Here is a 13,658-nt window from a genome sequence, read left to right on the forward strand (position 1 = left end):
ACTTTTTTTTTTTTTTTTTTTTTTTTTTGTTATCTTTAAAAAAAAAAAATGGCTCAGACACACCCAACGAGTAAGGCCACATTTTCCTAAATGACGTTTGCGACCAGTAACAGGTTTACCATAACAGCCATTACATGTACACAGCATGTGTTCAGTGATTTTTAAGTACGTGCAAAAAGATTGAACAGACAATAACAACTCGTTTTGTTGACAGGTCACTCACAACAACATCGTGAGTGACCTGTCAAGAGTTCACAGTTAATTTGAAGTTCCCACAATACTCTCACATACATGGGCAATGATAGCTGTTGTTGACATCGTTCGCAGTGACAGTTGGGTGTTTGGTATAGTAGACTCGGTATATTCCCGTAAGAAACGAAAACGTTCCAACACAATGTAACTTTGGAAAACCTCGGGTTCATAAACAAAATCTTTCTGCGAAACAGCGTAACGGATTGTGACGAGTTGTTACGATTGTAACTAAATGGAAAGTAAAGACTCACATGGCCATTTTCTGATTGAACCTAAGAATACATTTACGTGGCCAAGGTTTTGCGAATACATTATCAAAACCGGCCGAGGCATTCAGAATGGTTTTAGACTGTTTAATAGACTGGGAAGTGGTCGCTATTAATTATGTCCTATATGGATTTGGTTGCACAGATACTAATAGGAAACCAGTTGAAAACCATAAATAAAAAATAACTTTCCAATCTCTTACAAACATTAGTTATTTACATTTTGATACATAATACAATATGTAGACATTTTCAGTTGCCAGGTTGGTGACATGTGATACGGTTTTGACTTGCCTGACACTATTTTGACTCTCATGGGCGACTATAAAGTGCACACCTTATTTATATGTTTTTTCGATTTAAAGTCAGTCTTGGTAGCTTCTAGGTGATCTGATCACTACAGCCATACCATTTTTGAAGTAAGCACAATTTAAAATGACTGCTCTGATGTGCTCTGTAAAAGTAGAATCTATATTTTTATCCAGTGAATACTGTTATCTTACAGTTTGTTTAAAAAGATATCCAACTCTCTTTTGCTTGTTAAATTATTTTTGAAACAACTAGTGACATCTAACAGCCATTTATGTAATATTCTCTACATCTTCGCATAGATGTGAAACCATTAATGCACATGTAAATTTTGTTACAGAAAATTTCACCATTTCAATCCCATTAAAACATGTTTTGGGGAAATAGGTAGATAATTACTATTGTGACATTTTTTAGCTTGATATATTCCCAATTTCGTTTTGAGATTTGTTTGCAGTTTTCAACTTGCCATATATACAGTGAAACCCCTATAAACCGGACACCCTCGAGACCAAGTAAAATGTCTGGTTTTAAGAGGTATCCGATTTAGAGAGGTTAAGTTCCTTACTGAATTTTTTTTAAAAGGACTGTGAAAAATGTCAGTTTTTAAGGGAATTCCGGTTTTGAGAGGTTACACTGTATATAAAAAAATGTTTTTATATATCTGACCGCTACATATAAAATCAGTTAACATTTGGACTATTGAATTTTTTTTTTTTTAAATACAAATGGAATGGTTAAAGATTTTGTTGAATTGTGCTCGCACATTTTGATTTTGATTTGAATTTTTTTACACATAAATTAAATGTCTGTTAAAAAGTAAAAAATTGTTGGGGTGATGATATATAGTTAGTCAGGCAAACATTTGCACATTTATTGTCAGATGTCCAGTGTTGTCATTTTTCTGACACCCTTTAGCACAACAGCTGAACAGGAATACATGTAAACAATGTCCTGATGGTAAAATTAAAGGTTGTCTCCTAGCACCACAAATATCCTATAACAATGAAGTAGTCGTCACCATGCTAAGGACATGGTCCCTTCTGATCTTAAGTAATTTGATTGAAAATACAAAAGAATATTGCACAATGTACAAAGCCAAACTGCCCCAAGTTCATAAAATAATTTTTCTTTTGTTCATATATTGTATGTAGGAGCCATTTATGATTCTCTAGAAATACTTTTAATATTTATAGATCGTTTTTTATGGGTCGACTTATAAATGAGTCAATTTAAAATTAAAAAAAATAAGGAAGAAAGTTTTCAGGGCTGGAAATTGAGACCCAAAACTTGTAGCCAAGATTGTCTTATGGGCGAAGTATTTAGATGTGATTGATCTGTTTTTTAGATGGTATTGATCTTGATGTATCGAAGGCGTTAGAGGACCAAGGTGCACCACCTGTGAGCAGTGAGTGGTGGGCGGAGTTTGTGAAGCTAGAGGATGCACACAAGGTTGAACTCAGTGGCAAGCTAACACTGCTTTTTGAGATTCTCAGGCTTTCTGAAGAGATTGGCGACAAAGTGTAAGTACAATTACAATGTGAATCACAGCTTTCTGTCTACGAAAGTGTACAGTTGCTCATTTAATTTGCTGCACATTCGCTGTGTTTTTGTTAGCATTTAAACATTTAGGAATTCAGGACATAATCACAATAACATATTTGCAGCAAGTATAATATCTGTCTAAATTTTGGTTCCATTTTTAATATCTGTGTGCTGGATCTAACTCATTCAGTAGAGCACTCACATAAGGTTCTTTTGGTCACCTAGTGTCTGGATTTTTCCCATTCCAACCAGTGACCCTGACATGTATATCAATGGCTGTGGTATGTGCTGTCCTATCTGGGAAAGTGCATATAAAAGATCCCTTGCTGCTAATAAAACAAAATGTAGCAGGTTTCCTCGGAAGACTGCTGGTTTATATTACCAAATGTTTGACATCCAATAGCTCAATGTCCTCTAGTGGTGTTATTAAACAAAGACGTTTTAACTGTATGTCTCATCTTACATAAAACTTTATCTTTTTCTCTTACAGTTTGGTTTTTAGTCAAAGCTTGTTGTCTCTAAACATTATTGAAGATTTCTTGGACGACGTTGACCAAAAGAATCAGGAAGAAGGAGAAGCAAAAAGACTTCAAGCAGAGTTGAAGAAGAAGGAAAAGCTGGAAAAAAAGAAAGAGGAAGCAGAAAACAAAATGGATACCAATGAAAATGAAGGAGAGAAAAAGGATGGTGATGAAAGCGACAAAAAAGATGACGAAAAGAAAGAATCAGATGATGAAGATGAGCTGGTAATGGGAGATGTTTGTCAGTTATCTCCCTTTGGCACTTAAACTGTAGTTGGCATTAGCAGTTAGGTCCTACTGCAGTCTTCGTTGCTGTTACAGTATCAGTACGATACTACCTGCAGTTAACAACTTCAAATGACTTCATATTCATTTGTCATAGATGAGAATATTCCGGATTTTTGTGCTGTCCTATTTTGTTTTGTTCTGGGTTTTGTAAAAAAAAATTGCTACGTTTCATCCCAGCAGTCTGGGTGTTATACCAATCCAGCAATCTGGATTTTATACTTGCCCGGATTTTATACCAACCACCATTTTGGCGATTCCAACATGGCCTTGGTTATGTTATCCATGTATGTTATCTTCATCACTATTGGTCAGTTTTGATCTCTGAGATCTGTTAGCAGTGTAAATGTGTGTATTTGTTTGGACAAAAGCGGTCGATGCTCCCTCGCGTAACGGATCAGCCAAACAAGTGACAGCTGCAAATTTGTTGGCATATTCCAATAAAGCAATCAGTCTGCATCATTTAAACATAATAATGAATAATACAAAGTCCTAGACGAAAAATACTTCTGAAAATTAACGAATGATTTTGTTTTTAATGTAACATTTAGCCTGAAGACTTGACATAAAATAAACAAAAAAGAATGTTAGAATATTTTTGCCGGTACACATTTGCACACGGTTGCAAAGATGTTTCTTGGTAATTAATGTGCGTGTGTCAACTTTTGGACAAATATAAACTCTATTATGAAATTTAAGATAAAAAAAAAATATTGCTAAACCACCAAAAAAAACCCTTAAAATTATCTAAACTGATAATTGGAAAATAGGATTCATGTTTTTTTTACTCCGATGCTAGGAAATCATCTTTCAGGACATTATATTTTCACAATTTTCCAGGGGAGCATGCCCCAGTATCTCATTAATTTAGGCTTGTTTTCCTTCTCATTTTAAATACTATGATTTGAATATTGTATGTTTTGAAACACATTTTTTTATCTGTAAATTCAAATTCTGATTAAAACTGATAATCTTTGATTACTTGTTCACAAAACAGAGGATCCAAGTTTTAGTTACAGTTTAGCCAATTTGTGGGATTCAAGTTAAAACCAATATTTGAAATATTCATTTTACTTTTCATTAGCCTGAGGCTTTCGGCAAGAGTTGGACAAAGGGTGCTGATTATTTCCGAATGGATGGTTCCACTAGTGTCCAGCTTAGAAATGCTTGGTCTAATCACTTCAATGATCCTGAAAATTACAGGTATTTATATATATATATTGGATTTAATTAGCAACAAGATGTAGAAATATTTTTAGAATTGATATAAAATAATGTATGTATTTTTTTAATGTAAGCTTCTAAAGCTTTTGTCTCTATAGTTAATAATCTGGATTTTAGTCTTAATCTTTGCGTCAAGATTTGAATCTGCCACTTTACCCATGCTTATAAAATCAGTTGTGAAATCTAAGTCTTAAAAACATCGAGTCATGTGAACATTGAAACACTTACTATTGCTGTGTATTAGCCGACTCCTTGGATAAGCCGACCTCTTAATTTGACCCAAATATTAAATACAAAATCATCGGCCTCATGTATAAGCCGAAGTCATCTTTTGTCCAGTTGTACCTTATTTCAGTAATACTGTCAACTTGAATGAAAGCTCTGCAAATAAATTTGGTGTGTGAAGAATAGGTTTTAATTTGTGCCTGTTTTATGTTTTGTAATAAATACCTTAGTGTTAAAATGGGGGGAAAGGAGTGCCATTCAAATACATGACTATAAATATTAATCATTTTTAAAACATTTTTTTCTTTTGTGGGGTAGCACTCTGTATTCATGCTGTATTACAGGGTACCCACAGGACAGGGAAAACTGTTTTAAAAAATTCCCTGCAGGGAAAATTCAGGGAATTTAAAAATTTTGTTTGATTACGGGAAAAGATAGGGAATTATAATTAGGTGTAATGGAATCTGGAAAAATATCAGGGAATTTGTTGAGTCCTATATTGTATATACAAGGATATGTATACAAAATCATGTTTAAATCTTATAAACCTGAGATATTGATTCCTTTGTCTATTAAATGATAGCTACTGATGATTTCTAGTGTATGTTTGAAAACCTATCTATCTATTTTTATTGAGAAATCATCTGGTCAATTTACTGTGGCAGCAAAAGGGTGATCATCTTCGATGCATCGGGAATCCTCTAGCATCCAGTCCATATTCCGAGTTTAAGATTGGGAAAAAAAAACCTTGTATATAACCGATTATTGGACAGGGTGTGATTTACGATTTTTGTATTCAATTCTTCAAGTTAAATATGTTTGAGTTATACAACCTTTTGTTTAGTTTTTTTGTTTTAAACCTTTTATTCTTTAATTTTTTAGCTACCATTTCATATACAAACAAAATAACAGCACAAAAGAAGGAAACAGAACTTGTTTTAGTTTTATTACAAACTTGTAATTAAATTATAATTATTATAACACAGTTCTTCATTAAAGAAATAATATTATTTGTCTTCACTATCCACACTGTTGAAAAACTTAAAATATGTTCTTTTTTGAAAACTAACAATGTTGTTCTTGTCTCCAAAAAGAATGTCATTCACTGTTGAAAATATATTACACTGTTCTTAAACGTTGCTAAAATTTCTTCTTTCCTAAAACATATATAAATCAATGTTTATAAATTTTTCTTAGATTTTACACCAATCAACTAGCCGGCAAGGGCTTGCACGTTTATTTAAAAAAAATTATCAATCTAAAAACTACGTCACGCCATTACATGACTGTCACTTATAACAAATGCTGTTTAAGGCACTACTAAACCCAATACATTTATATTGTTAGAAACAACCATTACAAATAAAATTCTAATAATTTATTTTAATAAAACAATAGACTTTGTTACTTTGATAAACTTGATTTATATAAAAGATTAAATCTTATTATATTGTCACGGGGGGGACCCACACAATCAAACATCTGGAATGTTTTACCAAGGCTCAGTCTTGGAAATGAATAAGGTGCTTTTTATGGCCGTATGACGAGGAATTTAAAAAATTCCTAAGGCTGACAGCCATCTATACAAAACAATAAATCACAACATTTAGGACCAGCAGTCTTGTGTGCTTTGAGAGTCACCTCTTGTTGCATACAAATGTTACAAAAAAACATTTCCCCATCTTCGTGTCGTAGGCCACGGAAGGCCTCACACCATGACAACATGTATTTTCTTACTCTCTGCTCTGCTGCTTTGTACACTTTTTTTTTTTTTTTTTTTTTTTTTTGTTTTATCTTAAAAAAAAAAAACATGGCTCAGACACACCCACCGGAGTAAGGCCACATTTTCCTAAAATGACGTTTGCGAACCAGTTAAAAACCGGTTTACCATAAACAGCCATTAAACCTGTTACCCACAGGGCATGTGTTCAGTGATTTTAAGTACGTGCAAAAAAGATTGCAAAACAGACAAATAACAACCTCGTTTTGTTGAACAGGTCACTCACAATAAAAAAAAAAACCCCCCAAACAGTCGTTGAGTGACCTGTCAAGGAGTTCACAGTTAATTTGAAGTTCCCACGAATACTCTCACATACATGGGCAATGATAGGCTGTTGTTGGACATCGTTCGCAGGTGACAGTTGGTGTGTTTGGTATAGTAGACTCGTATATTATTTCCAGTTAAGAAAAACGAAAAACGTTTCCAACAACAATGTAACTGTTGGGAAAACCTCGGGTTGGTTCATAAACAAAATCTTTCTGCGAAACCACGCGTAACGGATTGTGACGAGTTGTTACGATTGAAAACTAAATGGAAAGTAAAGGGGACTCACTGGGGGGGGGACCCCCCCAAATTTTTTTTTTTGTCTGTTTTTTGATGAAACCTAAGAATAACATTTTACGTGGCCAAGGTTTGCGAACATACATTATCAAACCGGCCGAGGCATTTCAGAATGGTTTAGGGGACTGTTTTAATAGACTGGGAACGTGGTCGCTTATTAATTATGTCCTATATGGATTTTGTTGCACAGATACTAATAGGAACCAGTTGAAAAACCATAAATAAAAAATAACTTTCAATCCTTCTTACAAACATTATGTTATTTTTACATTTGATACATAAATACAATATGTAGACATTTTCAGTTTGCCAGGTTGGTGACATGTGATACGGTTTTTTGACTTGGCCTGACACTATTTTGACTCTCATGGGCGACTATAAAAGTGCCACACCTTATTTATATGTTTTTTTTTCGATTTAAGTCTAGTCTTGGTAGCTTTTAAGGTGATCTGATCCACTAACAGCCATACCATTTTTTGAAGTAAGCACAATTTAAAATGACTGCTCTGATGTGCTCTGTAAAAGTAGGAATCTATATTTTTATCCAGTGAATACTGTTATCTTACAGTTTTGTTTAAAAAAGATATCCAACTCTCTTTTTTTTGCTTGTTAAATTATTTTTTGAAACAACTAGTGGGGACATCAAAACAGCCATTTATGTAATATTCTCTAACATCTTCGCATAGATGTGAAAAAACCATTAAATGGCACAGTAATTTTGTTACAGAAGCATTTCACCATTTCAATCCCATTAAAAACAATGTTTTGGGGAAATAGGTAAGATAATTACTTATTGTGACATTTTTTAGCTTGGATATATTCCCAATTTCGTTTGAGATAGATTTGTTTGCAGTTTTCAACTTGCCATATATACAGTGAAACACCCCTATAAAACCGGACAACCCCTCGAGACCAAGTAAAATGGTTTCTGGTTTTAAAGAGGTAATCCGATTTAGAGAGGTTAAGTTCCTTACTGATTTTTTTTAAAGGGGGGACTGTGGAAAAATGTCAGTTTTTAAGGGAATTCCCGGTTTTGAGAGGTTACCACTGTATATAAAAAAATGTTTTTTATATATCTGACCGCTACATATAAAAATCAGTTAACATTTGGACTATTGAATTTTGTTTTTTTTTAAATACAAATGGAAATGGTTAAAGATTTTGTTGAATTGTCGCTCGCACATTTGATTTGATTTGAATTTTTTACACATAAAATTAAATGTCTGTTAAAAAGTAAAAATTGTTGGGGTGATGATATATAGTTAGTCAGGCAAACATTTGCACATTTATTGTCAGATGTCCAGTGTTGTCATTTTTCTGACACCCTTTAGCACAACAGCTGAACAGGAATACATGTAAACAATGTCCTGATGGTAAAATTAAAGGTTGTCTCCTAGCACCACAAATATCCTATAACAATGAAGTAGTCGTCACCATGCTAAGGACATGGTCCCTTCTGATCTTAAGTAAATTTGATTGAAACAAAATACAAAAGAATATTGCACAATGTACAAAGCCAAACTGCCCCAAAGTTCATAAAATACATTTTTCTTTTGTTCATATATTGTATGTAGGAGCCATTTATGATTCTCTAGAAATACTTTTAATATTTATAGATCGTTTTTTATGGGTCGACTTATAAATGAGTCAATTTAAAATTAAAAAAAATAAGGAAGAAAGTTTTCAGGGCTGGAAATTGAGACCCAAAACTTGTAGCCAAGATTGTCTTATGGGCGAAAGTATTTAGATGTGATTGATCTGTTTTTTAGATGGTATTGATCTTGATGTATCGAAGGCGTTAGAGGACCAAGGTGCACACCTGTGAGCAGTGAGTGGTGGGCGGAGTTTGTGAAGCTAGAGGATGCACACAAGGTTGAACTCAGTGGCAAGCTAACACTGCTTTTTGAGATTCTCAGGCTTTCTGAAGAGATTGGCGACAAAGTGTAAGTACAATTACAATGTGAATCACAGCTTTCTGTCTACGAAAGTGTACAGTTGCTCATTTAATTTGCTGCACATTCGCTGTGTTTTGTTAGCATTTAAACATTTAGGAATTCGGACATAATCACAATAACATATTTGCAGCAAGTATAATATCTGTCTAATTTTGGTTCCATTTTTAATATCTGTGTGCTGGATCTAACTCATTCAGTAGAGCATCACATAAGGTTCTTTTGGTCACCTAGTGTCTGGATTTTTCCCATTCCAACCAGTGACCCTGACAGGTATATCAATGGCTGTGGTATGTGCTGTCCTATCTGGGAAAAGTGCATATAAAAGATCCCTTTGCTGCTAATAAAACAAAATGTAGCAGGTTTCCTCGGAAGACTGCTGGTTTATATTACCAAATGTTTTGACATCCAATAGCTCAATGTCCTCTAGTGGTGTTATTAAACAAAGACGTTTTAACTGTATGTCTCATCTTACATAAACTTTATCTTTTTCTCTTACAGTTTGGTTTTTAGTCAAAGCTTGTTGTCTCTAAACATTATTGAAGATTTCTTGGACGACGTTGACCAAAAGAATCAGGAAGAAGGAGAAGCAAAAAGACTTCAAGCAGAGTTGAAGAAGAAGGAAAAGCTGGCAAAAAAAAGAAAGAGGAAGCAGAAAACAAAATGGATACCAATGAAAATGAAGGAGAGAAAAAGGATGGTGATGAAAGCGACAACAAAAGATGACGAAAAAGAAAGAATCAGATGATGAAGATGAGCTGGTAATGGGAGATGTTTGTCAGTTATCTCCCTTTGGCACTTAAACTGTAGTTGGCATTAGCAGTTAGGTCCTACTGCAGTCTTCGTTGCTGTTACAGTATCAGTACGATACTACCTGCAGTTAACAACTTCAAATGACTTCATATTCATTTGTCATAGATGAGAATATTCCGGATTTTTGTGCTGTCCTATTTTTGTTTTGTTCTGGGTTTTGTAAAAAAAATTGCTACGTTTCATCCCAGCAGTCTGGGTGTTATACCAATCCAGCAATCTGGATTTTATACTTGCCCGGATTTTATACCAACCACCCTTTTGGCGATTCCAACATGGCCTTGGTTATGTTATCCATGTATGTTATCTTCATCACTATTGGTCAGTTTTGATCTCTGAGATCTGTTAGCAGTGTAAATGTGTGTATTTGTTTGGACAAAAGCGGTCGATGTCGATCCCTCGCGTAACGGATCAGCCAAACAAGTGACAGCTGCAAATTTGTTGGCATATTCCAATAAAAGCAATCAGTCTGCATCATTTAAACATAATAATGAATAATACAAAGTCCTAGACGAAAAATACTTCTGAAAATTAACGAATGATTTGTTTTAATGTAACATTTAGCCTGAAGACTTGACATAAAATAAACAAAAAGAATGTTAGAATATTTTTGCCGGTACACATTTTGCACACGGTTGCAAAGATGTTTCTTGGTAATTAATGTGCGTGTGTGTCAACTTTGGGACAAATATAAACTCTATTATGAAATTTAAGATAAAAAAAAAATATTGCTAAACCACCAAAAAAAACCCCTTAAAATTATCTAAACTGATAATTGGAAAATAGGATTCATGTTTTTTTTACTCCGATGCTAGGAAATCATCTTTCAGGACATATATTTTCACAATTTTCCAGGGGAGCATGCCCCAGTATCTCATTATTTTAGGCTTGTTTTCCTTCTCATTTTAAATACTATGATTTGAATATTGTATGTTTTGAAACACATTTTTTATCTGTAAATTCAAATTCTGATTAAAACTGATAATCTTTGATTACTTGTTCACAAAAACAGAGGATCCAAGTTTTAGTTACAGTTTAGCCAATTTGTGGGATTCAAGTTAAAACCAATATTTGAAATATTCATTTTACTTTTCATTAGCCTGAGGCTTTCGGCAAGAGTTGGACAAAGGGTGCTGATTATTTCCGAATGGATGGTTCCACTAGTGTCCAGCTTAGAAATGCTTGGTCTAATCACTTCAATGATCCTGAAAATTACAGGTATTTATATATATATATTGGATTTAATTAGCAACAAGATGTAGAAATATTTTTAGAATTGATATAAAATAATGTATGTATTTTTTTAATGTAAGCTTCTAAAGCTTTTGTCTCTATAGTTAATAATCTGGATTTTAGTCTTAATCTTTGCGTCAAGATTTGAATCTGCCACTTTACCCATGCTTATAAAAATCAGTTGTGAAATCTAAGTCTTAAAAAACATTGAGTCATGTGAACATTGAAACACTTACTATTGCTGTGTATTAGCCGACTCCTTGGATAAGCGACCTCTTAATTTGACCAAATATTAAATACAAAATCATCGGCCTCATGTATAAAGCCGAAGTCATCTTTTGTCCAGTTGTACCTTATTTCCAGTAATACTGTCAACTTGAATGAAAGCTCTGCAAATAAATTTGGTGTGTGAAGAATAGGTTTTAATTTGTGCCTGTTTTATGTTTTGTAATAAATACCTTAGTTTTAAAATGGGGGGGGGAAAGGACTGTTTTGCCATTCAAATACATGACTATAAATACGGGAGAAATAGGGGAATTATAAATAGGTGTAATCATTTTAAAACATTTTTTTTTCTTTTGTGAGGTAGCACTCTGTCCTTTCATGCTGTATTACAGGGTTACCCACAGGACAGGGAAAACTGTTTTAAAAAATTTAACCCCTGCAGGGAAAATTCAGGGAATTTGGACACACTGTAAAAAAAAATTTTGTTTGATTACGGGAAAAAGATAGGGAATTATAATTAGGAAACGTAATGGGTAATCTGGGAAAAAATATCAGGGAATTTGTTGAGTCCTATATTGTATATACAAGGATATGTATACAAAATCATGTTTAAATCTTATAAACCTGAGATATTGATTCCTTTGTCTATTAAATGATAGCTACTGATGATTTCTAGTGTATGTTTGAAAACCTATCTATCTATTTTTATTGAGAAATCATCTGGTCAATTTATCAAATTGTACCACCAAGAAAAATTTCATGTATTTGATCTACATATACCAGACTTAATCTATTAACAGTAACTGGATTAACACTGATCCAGTTGTGGTAAAATAAATGCAAATTAATGACGGCCAGCCATTTGAAATGTACACGCACACAAACTGCACGATGACAAAAAAACCGTGGGAATGTGTTTGGGACATGGCAATGACCTTATATTCACAAAGCATGAACCGGTAGGAAAACATAAAATCGAGTATAATACCCTGTATATATTCTTTTTTTTGAAGAGATATATATATATATATATATATATATAGTTAGTAACAATGTTGATCTTTGTATTTGGAGGTGAAGGCACGGCTATTAGGGGTGGCAGGAGGCCCTTGTATACAATAAAAAATCAGATAGGGAAACATCTTTTGCAACAGGCAAAATACAGGGTATTTTAATTTGAAAATTCTGTGGGTACCCTGTATTAATTTTCTGTTTAAGGTAACAAAATATGTTATGATTTAGAGTACATTGTTTTATTGTTACCCTTTTTAAAAAAAATTCTTTTTTTAATTATTATTCTTTAGAGCTCGTCTGTTTTTGATCTCGACACGTGCAGGCAGTTTGGGGATTAACTTAGTGGCAGCAAACAGGGTGATCATCTTCGATGCATCGTGGAATCCATCTCATGACATCCAGTCCATATTCCGAGTTTACAGATTCGGACAAACAAAACCTTGCTATATATACCGATTATTGGCACAGGTGTGTATTGTACTGATTTTTGCTATTCATAATTCTTCATAGTTTAAATATTGGTTGAGTTATACAACCTTTTTGTTTATGTTTTTTTGTTTTAACCTTTTATTCTTTAATTTATTTAAGCTACCTTATTTCAGTATACGAAGAAACGTCCCATACCCACCCATATATGGCTACTGTGTGTAATTGTTGTATCAAATTCAGTAGTAAAAAATCTGATGGGAGCCTATGGCATTCAACTTGTCCATCAGTTAAATTTCATAAAACCTGAATCGTGTGTAGTTTTTGTTTTAATGATTGTTAACATATTCTGTGTGTGTTTCAGGGAACGATGGAAGAAAAAATCTATGAAAGACAGGTAACGAAGCAGTCGTTGGCTCAGCGTGTGGTTGACGAACATCAGATTGATCGTCACTTCACTGCCGCAGATCTCCAGGAACTGTACAAATTCAGACCCGACAGACTGGACGATCCAGATAAACAAGACAGACCCTTGTTGGCTCTTCCACAGGTAATATTTATCTACATATTTTACACAAGATTTAGGGCCAAATTTACAAAGCCTGTTTTAGACTTACACACGTGTAACTACATACATTTATAATGCTTTAAAGACCTGTGTTTAAGAAAAACAGGGTTCGTAATTTCAGCCCTTAATGTCTAGCAGAATGAGTACCATAGGTATAGTTTGTACCCAGATATCTTTGTTTTGCAAATGAATTAATTATTGGAAGTCAACTGTCTCGGTGTATATGAAAATAGGTTTTTATGTTAATGGTATAAAACAGTGAACAAGTCTTTAATGGGGGAAAACAATTTATCAACAAAATGTCTATGTAGGTAGTGTTTAAGCTGGACAGCAGACTTCTTGGCGAGAACAAGACAGGGAGTCTGAGCATGGCTTTGGGATCTCAGAAGAAACTGGATGACAAATATTAGCAATTTGGCAAATTTGATCAGCAAATCTGTAGCCAATTTCAAGTAACAATAA

General features: G+C 33.7%; 1 protein-coding gene across 1 annotated transcript in view; it reads left to right on the forward strand.

Annotated features, from left to right (window-relative positions):
- LOC121375399 (transcriptional regulator ATRX-like) overlaps positions 1–13,658 on the forward strand; it is a 71,284-nt gene that overhangs the window by 54,133 nt on the left and 3,493 nt on the right. Inside the window, exons 24-28 of the mRNA XM_041502829.1 lie at positions 2,176–2,350; positions 2,863–3,118; positions 4,263–4,381; positions 12,493–12,670; positions 12,993–13,178. Of these exons, the coding sequence (XP_041358763.1) occupies positions 2,176–2,350; positions 2,863–3,118; positions 4,263–4,381; positions 12,493–12,670; positions 12,993–13,178 (914 nt within the window). The remainder of the gene's footprint in view (positions 1–2,175; positions 2,351–2,862; positions 3,119–4,262; positions 4,382–12,492; positions 12,671–12,992; positions 13,179–13,658) is intronic.

The sequence above is a fragment of the Gigantopelta aegis genome, chromosome 6, assembly GCF_016097555.1.
Source record: "Gigantopelta aegis isolate Gae_Host chromosome 6, Gae_host_genome, whole genome shotgun sequence".
Lineage (NCBI taxonomy): Eukaryota > Metazoa > Mollusca > Gastropoda > Neomphalida > Peltospiridae > Gigantopelta > Gigantopelta aegis.